Raw genomic sequence first — 8465 nt, forward strand, 5'->3', positions numbered from 1 at the left:
TAAAGTACGTTTTGTATAGGGCTCAACTCAGAATGCACAAACATTTCCACTGTGTGACATAAGCACATTTAGTGTTTCCTACTGAGAAATCACAGAAGTTTAAGAGTCTACACATGGTTTTATTCAAAATCTTAGCTTCTCTGCCATTCCTTCGGGATGTTGCTGTGTCTGCTAATGGACTGATTACATCTTACATTGCTTGCTACTGAGTGGATATGTTTTAGTCTTATATTAATTACACTGGGACTTGGGCTCTGTAGCACTATATTACATTAAGCAATGATGTGCAAGCTTTCTATTAAATTATAGAGTATAGAAAGGTTTTAATGAATGTGACTTCAGCTTATCAGACAACATACTTACAGGTTACTGTTGTGTCTTTGTTTTAACTCCAAAATGTGCATGCGTGCGAAACATAAATATAGCATCCATGCATAACATTTGAAGGCAAATATGAGTCCGGCCTTTAATAAATCAATGTTTGAAACGTCTACAAAAATCGCAACATTAACTTACTGATGCTTATGTGGCATCTAAATTTGAGTAGAATATAAGCTAAACATACCTTTCATTGTTTTGGTTCTTTTACGTGGCTGCCGCATTGGTGGGATTTGGTGTGATGGTTTCAGCATAATTTGAACCTGGTTTGGTGGTGGGTGGGTGCTGGGAACCTGGTTTGGTGGTGGGTGGGTGCTGGGAGCCTGGTGTGGTGGTGGGTGGGTGCTTGGAGCCTGGTGTGGTGGTGGTTGGGTGCTGGGAGCCTGGTTTGGTGGTGGGTGGGTGCTTGGAGCCTGGTGTGGTGGTGGGTGGGTGCTTGGATTCTGCACTGAAAAAAAAAGGCTGTTGGATTAACATGATTTTAATATGGAAACCGGTTGCACATATTACAAACATGTACTCAAAACTATTCCATTATGTTAGAGACACACAACTATGTTATGTCAAAGAAACATGAAATTGTTATGTTAATGTGAATATTTCCTTTAATATAGGTATATTCATTTACCCTATGTTTAACCAACATGTCTTTTAATGTTCATTTTTTTGGCTTTTAATATACTCAGTATATTTCATTTGTACCTGTTAAAGCCACATTAATGTTTTGTTGAAACTACATGCTATAGTTTTCTGTTTAATCTACCTAGTGCTCAAGGGGTACATAAGATTATTTATTTCATGTCGTACATTCTTCTACAGGATCCATCCTAATCTCTTATATCTACAGCATTTATCATAACATTTTAAAACAAATAGTCAATAAACACAAACACATTTCTTTGAACAACATTCATGTATTTTTCTCAAAAAATAAAACAATATTAACAACCACCACCCATCCAGATGAGCTTTTGGTTTTTCCATCATGCAGCCCCAGGAGAATTAACAAATACATTGAAAATAAAGAAATAGAAGAAATAGAAAATGTGTGATGCATGTACATATATATTATTGTGTTAGAACACAGCAAGGAAGCTTAAACAATTAACAGAAAATGTCAACGCCTAGCCGAAAAAAGGAAATGTTCTTGCAAATCCATTATTTAAATAGTAACCTGCTAATATGAAAGGGCACTTTAATACAAAAAAGCAATGGCATTGCTTTGGAAAAATACATGAAAGTATAATAATGGCCTGGTTTCTCACCACATATGCACTAAAGAAAGTATTACAAATAAAAACAAGAACTGACATTTTGAAGTTAGTACATTAGTACAATTAGTGCAATTAGTACATTCTGAAACACATGACAAGGGGTACATTCTGAAAACACATGACCCCAGGAAAAACCCACATTTCTGAAACATGCAAATCAATACAGCAAAAAGCATGAGCAAAGAAAGTGCAAGACAGTTGTATCGATGAAAGTCCAGTATGAATGCTGTAAAAGTGCACAATGGTCCATGGCAACAGCTCACTCAAATAGTTTGTTTTTAGACGATTGGGCTTTCTTGGAGCGCATGTTGCCGTCTAGCTCCATTAACATTTGCTGGAGCACTTCGAATGTGCACTTCAGTTTAGGGGGGTCGTTCAGGTTCATTGCATACATTAGTCCAAACAGCAGCAGCTAATGCAATGTTGTCCACATCAGTTAGTACCTGTTGGCCTTCCAGGAAAATCTGTCCTCCGGTCTCATCTGTCATCTGGTCTCATGGTGGAATTGTGTTTGACGACATAAAGTCCCACTGTAATCCCCTGAATGGACCGCAGAATGACGTCTTCATCTTCTGCCTGCAGAGCGCACAGTCACAAAAGGAACAGAGTGAGATCTAACAAATCAATACATATATATACCCATTACTAACTCCCTGTGTTTAACAAGTACATTTGGTCAGATTTCAGTACTTTTAAGCCTCCTTGTTATCTGATATACTCCTGTCTGACCTGATACAAAATGTTTCATTTCCTGTATCCGTTTTAAATTAAAAGCCCTCTAGCTTTTCAGTGTAGTCTGGCTATTAAACAAAAAACAGGGATGTTCACATACTTTTGGCTATATGCTCTGTGGTGTTTAAATAAATACATATTTTAACACCCAACAAAAAAGTGAAGGGGAATAAGAAAATAAAGAATCTGTTTTGCTCAATGAAATGTGTACACTATTGACTCAATGTATAATTTCCTTAAAATTAATTCTTACTTGAGTCATGTTTGACATAATACAGTTCAGACGCTGGCCTATCTGTCCTCCTCTCTTCTCAAAAACCTTCAGAAGTTTGTCAGATAGCACATCCATTAGAGAGAGAAATCTTGATTGGAGGGGCAGGGTTGTTATACGCTTAAACTCCGCATTTATCAATGAAAACAAAATATCACAGTCATAAAAATCATGAAATCATTTCATTTTCTAATGATGTCATGATTGTAGTTGTGTGCTAAATGTATTATACAAAATCACATACCAGGCATATCTTGCCTCAAAATGATGCAGAGAAACTAGTCCATGCATTTGTTACTTCAAGGCTAGCCTATTGTAACTCTTTATTATCAGGGTGTACCAAAAACTCAGTTAAGTTGCTTCAGCTGATTCAAAATGTATTGACCAGAGCACGGAAAAGGGACCAGATTACTCCTGTTTTGGCTCCATAGTGAGAACAACTTTTTATATCAAGTACGAACAACCAGGTTAGACTACATTACATTTCATTTTGTTTAAGTTTTTTTCCAAAGCGACTTAAAATAAGTATTACTGTAATATAAGACTACATATAAGAAACAGCCTTATAGCCATTTCAAGAAACAAAACATTATCACTTTTGTGAAGGAGGCTTTATCACAGAATGTTTGGCTTTTGCCTCTCACTTTCTGAATAACTTTTGCCTAATAAATCAGAAAATGTGTATATCCCTGCAATGTGTGCAGTATGTAAATGTTATGAATAAATATTCAGAAATTGTCAGACTAATACTAGTTTTCAATTTGTTAAAGATCAAGTTTAAGTTAGTCAAGTAAATCTCACAAAACATTTGAATACTCACCATTTACTACAGAGCCTTTGGAACAATGTTCAAAGCAAGGCTGAGGTCAATCTTCTCCACACCAATTACCTATCACAGAAAAACATATTTGAAATTATTTCATTATTCACACACAAATAAAACAAAAATGTTCTGCTCCTTAAAGGCGACATTTACCATTTAATGATGTACCTTTAGGTTAATATGAACCGACTTCGGCCGAGATGGGCGCCTCCAGTGTAAAAAGCTACAGTAGCCTATACTAATGCAATGAGTACAACTTTGTACGGAGCCATACACATCAGCGTTGCGAGCTCATTTCCATTGGTTTCAATGGAGACGTGCACTGCAGCAGCGCGCACCGCTTGTCATGTGACGAGGAACAACCAATCACAACCGAGAAACATCTCAACTTCCGTAAACACAAGTGTACGGCAAATATGGAAGATAAGTTCATTTCACAGCGGGTGGATCGTAACCCTTACTTGATCTGTCCGGCATGTCCCCCGTATTCATGGTATGATCACCGCACATCATTAATAACACAATCATTAATATCCTCCACTTTCCAGTATCAAGTGTCGCTTTCCGGGACACACCCCCACACACAATATAGTGTCTCTGTTTTGATCTGTGTGTATTTACGGTATTTACATGAACACAGAGCGGATCAAAGCAGAGACATAAAAACAGTTTTTTAGGGAAAACACTGCGGTCCCACAGACAATATTTTATCTTTAACAATCAACACCTTAAATGGGTAAAGATGGTCGCTTAACGTAAGGTAGGCCTACAACCTGCATCAGCGCCCTTAAAAGTCGGCACAAGAGTATACATGCAGAGCCGGACCGACGCACTAAAGTTATACACCGCCTGACAGCAGACATGAAACAATAATTTAAAACAAGACGTAGCCTATAGACATGCAAACATGCCACAAGCTCATCCATCAGATATGACTCCCCCCTCCCCACTGAGCTTGGTTTAATGTGCATAACTTTGGGCAAGGTTCATAGTTTTAAATATTGTAAATCAAGCAACTGTCGGACTTACACTCTACAAATACTCACAGTATAAAAAAACACGCTAAACACAAGTCAATGAATATAAACTCACCTCACCACCGAACATTTGATGACATTAAATAACTTTTACCTTGTAGAGATGTTCTCGGGAACCGGGAACCAGCTTACTCCTCCGATGCGGAAAGAAAACATGGTAGAACCCCTCCCCCCTCCCCCCTCCTTTGTTTAAAAAAGAAAAAGCTTCACATTTTTTAAAATAAATATATTTAGCAATTTTTTCTGCTTTACATCTAGTCCATTAAAGTGCCATATTGTTCAGGTTCAATTACGAAACTATTAAAGTACGGGTTTGAGTCCGACCATATTAATTTGTGAATAAAATATTTGTAAATAATAATTAGAAGCTGATTAATCGGCTGCGGAGCAAGCTGCTGACGTATGTGCTCAGTGGGCGGAGTTACAGAGACAAACTTAACTTTTTTCTTATTTCTTAACATGATTGAGACTTATAGAACGTACAGCCCTCAAGATTAACATAGTCCTACATGAAACATGAATAAATTATAAATTATGTTTCATATATTAAATGCATATTTGCAAATTGAACAACCCCACTTTCCCCTTTTTTTCATTGTGGTGTGGTGGTGGATCTGCTGTTTCCTGTGGTTGCTGTCTATGGGTGATGGGTGATGGATCACATGGCGCCAAATTGAAGATGTAGCTTTCATCAGGCAGTTGGTTGGGTGGGTCTTGGGGTGGTGTTGGTGTGTCAGGGTTCTCCTCTTGGTCTGGGTTGAGTCTTGTCCAACCTACAAAGGGTTTGTAGTACAAATCTGTTTAAAAGCCCACATATTTATTTATTATGTATAATACCATAATGTTGCATTGGTTAGTTATCTGTTCATATATAATATATTTATACATATCCAAATCTGTTTATACAACCTTTTCATTCATGCCTCCCCATATTAGTATTTCATTTTGCTTTTTGTCTTATCTTATTCTATTTTATAAGTATATATTTGACTTATTCCTGCATGTTAGTTTTGCACCTACGTTGTTGGACTAGTTTCTTCTTGCACTATTTTATTTCTTCTTGTACTATTTGTATGCTGCATTGTTGGAGGAGCCTGGGAGATTGTCATTTCCAACAACTCCGCTGTAGCGGTGCATATGACAATAACACCTTTGAACATTGAATGTTCGAAAACAGAAACATGGAATACACACATACTGTACATTATAAAATACGAAATTAGGCCAATGTGCAAAACATGCAAAAAAAGGCAACCCTATTCAATCTAAACTGTAAAAAAATGATTGATTGAGTATGATGTCACCCACAGGTATCTGCTTGGCATCAGGGCAGAGGAGCCAGAGAAGCTGAGGGTTGTCCACAGAGCCACTGCTCAGTGCAATTTATTTGAAGAAGAAACACATTTTTTTGCTGACTGTGTGACTGTGACTCTGATTGTGGTGGAGGATGTCCCAGAACACTTGTCCCCTCTTAATTCTTACATGCAGGGGGTCCTAGCAGTGCCAGTGGTCCACCATGCAGCATTACGAGTATCATACAGTAATTAAATGTTTACAGCAATCAAACTGATCGCTTCAATATTTGCAAAAGTCAATGGTATCCCCCACACTGGGTTATCATTGGAAAATGGAAGTATGATAAGTGAACAAAATGTATTTATTTAAGTTTTGGCCTGCAATATAATTAGGATTCATAGGCTTTATTATATGTATAATGATGCTTATAACATGTATTTCTACAATCTGGCTTCAATTCACCACCTCACCATCTGCATAGAAAATTTCCCCTGTCATCAAAATCTTCTGTCAATTAAAAAATATATATAGATTACAACTTTTGCATGGGAAGTGGCATACACCTCTTTCAAGCCCTGTTTTGTGCATACATAACAGTTATAAATGAGACCCCAGCTCTTTAAAACTACTCTCTTTGTTGCTTTGAAATAACAGGACAAATCAACACCACACATTGTATAACAGATAGTCAATATATGCATGAGTGACTCCTGCAGATGGTTATTCAATAAATGCAATCTCACCTGCAACCATCAGCTTGAAAATGGCCTCCACATTGTTGAGGCATGTCTTGGCTGATGGGCTAAGCTGGGCATGCATGGGAATCAAAACCTTCATTTTAGATGTCCGTGGCACCCTCTTGGTAGGGGGATACGCCAGCAGCAGCAGGGGCTTCAAGCCAAGGGCATGCAACTTCTCCAGCTGGGAAAATAATTGTTGAGAGGTAGAGAGATCAATTAGATAAATACACAAAACTGTTGTTTACATTTGAATGTATCCTAATATCCTAGCATCATAATAAAAACAATGATTTGTTCATAATGTTTTGTTGGATACATTAGGGATTTTTAACTTATGAGACACTTCCTAAACTTCCTACATATAATAGTTAATTCTGTTTGTCATGTCCAAGAAACTTATTGTGAAAGTTTATTCTTTATGTTAAAGTTGTCATGTCCCTTTGTCTTGTGCTTTATGTCTATACCCTTAATTATTTCTTCCTCTCATTTCAGGCCTCCACGCTCCCCGCCCCTTTTCTGTCTCCTGCGTCCTTGATTATTTTCCCCGCCCTGATTGTTTCCAACTGTGTCCCCTTTACCTGTGTATATATTGTGTTAGCTCCCTCCTGTTAATTGTCAGTTCGTTGTCTCACGAAGACCACGTATCGGCTTACCTCACGGACCTTTTCACGGACCTTTCACGGACCTATGCTATAGATCGCATTATAGTTTTCCTCGAAAGAGTGGTTTTGTTTTCCTTGTTTTATTACTGTGCAAATTCCAGTAAAGTCTTTATTTTGAAACGCTATCTGAGTCTGAGTTTTGAGTCGTGCAATTGAGTTCATGCCTCAGTGTTCTCCCCTTGACAGTACGAACTGACCATCAAAATGAACTCAGCCGACTCAGATCAGATTAAGAACGCTATCCGCTCTCAGGGCCAACGTCTTGGGCAACAAGAGGAGCGTATGGTCACCATGCAGCAGGGAGTGCAGGATCTAACCAGCAGCCAGGGGGAACTACAAACATCGTTGACGACCCAAGTTAATCTACTGGCAGCAGAGGTTCAGCGTGTGCTCACTCACCTGCAGGCTGTTTCTCCTCCTACGACTCCTCCGGTTCCAGCGGTGACCGGATTCGATCCCAACCGGGTTACTGAGCCGCACAGGGCTTCCATGCGTCTGGCTCCACCCGAAAGGTACTCCGGGGACTCAGAAGGCTGCCGGCCGTTCATCGTGCAGTGTGAGTTACACTATCACCACCAACCGGCTGCTTTTCCCACGGACATTTCCAAAGTGGCTTTTATGATCTCTCATCTCTCCGGCCGAGCAGCAGCGTGGGCCACGGCAGAATGGTCCCGAGGCTCGCCTATCTGCGGGTCTCTGGAAAACTTCATAGACACTATGAGGAAGACCTTCGATCAAACCACGCCGGGCAGGGAAGCAGCTCGGGCTCTGATCAAGCTGCGACAACATCAGCGGAGTGTGGCTGACTACGCCATCGAGTTCCGGACTAAGGCAGCCGACAGCGGCTGGAACTCCGCTGCATTGTTTGACGCTTTCGTCAGCGGTCTCTCGGATTCTTTACAAGACCAGCTGGCGCCTCTCGATCTGCCCGCTGATTTGGACTCTGTCATATCCATGGCTTTACGTATAGACAATCGTTTGACGGAGAGGAGAAGGAATAAATCCAAGGATGCGGTTGATCCACCTCTCCAGAGGAGACGCTCGCCGCTGGATATTACTTCTTCTTGGAGGCCCCGTCACCCCTCACCACCTGCGTTCCGGACAACAGCGCCCCCTGGCTCCGTGGAGGAGCCAATGCAGTTGGGCCGCGCCAAGCTGTCGCTGGCAGAACGTCAGCGTCGATTCAAGGAAGGTCTGTGTTTCTACTGCGGGCAGCGCGGACACCCACAAGCGGCTTGTCCGGTAAAAGAGG

At 40.1% G+C, this 8465-nt stretch overlaps 1 protein-coding gene across 9 annotated transcripts in view; it reads right to left on the reverse strand.

Annotated features, from left to right (window-relative positions):
- The window catches only part of LOC307028658 (uncharacterized protein), a 10866-nt gene extending 2973 nt beyond the window's left edge, over positions 1-7893 (reverse strand). For 2 of the 9 annotated variants that reach the window (XM_079663876.1, XM_079663874.1), the window contains exons 1-6: positions 7613-7893; positions 6555-6732; positions 3476-5288; positions 2638-2703; positions 2096-2228; positions 566-821 (exon numbers count right to left, since the gene is read on the reverse strand). In XM_079663876.1, coding sequence (XP_079520002.1) covers positions 566-821; positions 2096-2140 — 301 coding nt within the window. In that variant the 5' untranslated portion in view covers positions 2141-2228; positions 2638-2703; positions 3476-5288; positions 6555-6732; positions 7613-7893. The remainder of the gene's footprint in view (positions 1-565; positions 822-2095; positions 2229-2637; positions 2704-3475; positions 5289-6554; positions 6733-7612) is intronic. The other 7 variants (XM_079663872.1, XM_079663871.1, XM_079663875.1 and 4 more) reach the window with 7 other exon arrangements.
- Between the last annotated feature and the right edge of the window lie 572 nt (positions 7894-8465).

The sequence above is a fragment of the Notothenia rossii genome, assembly GCF_949606895.1.
Source record: "Notothenia rossii genome assembly, chromosome: 2".
Taxonomy (NCBI): Eukaryota; Metazoa; Chordata; class Actinopteri; order Perciformes; family Nototheniidae; genus Notothenia; species Notothenia rossii.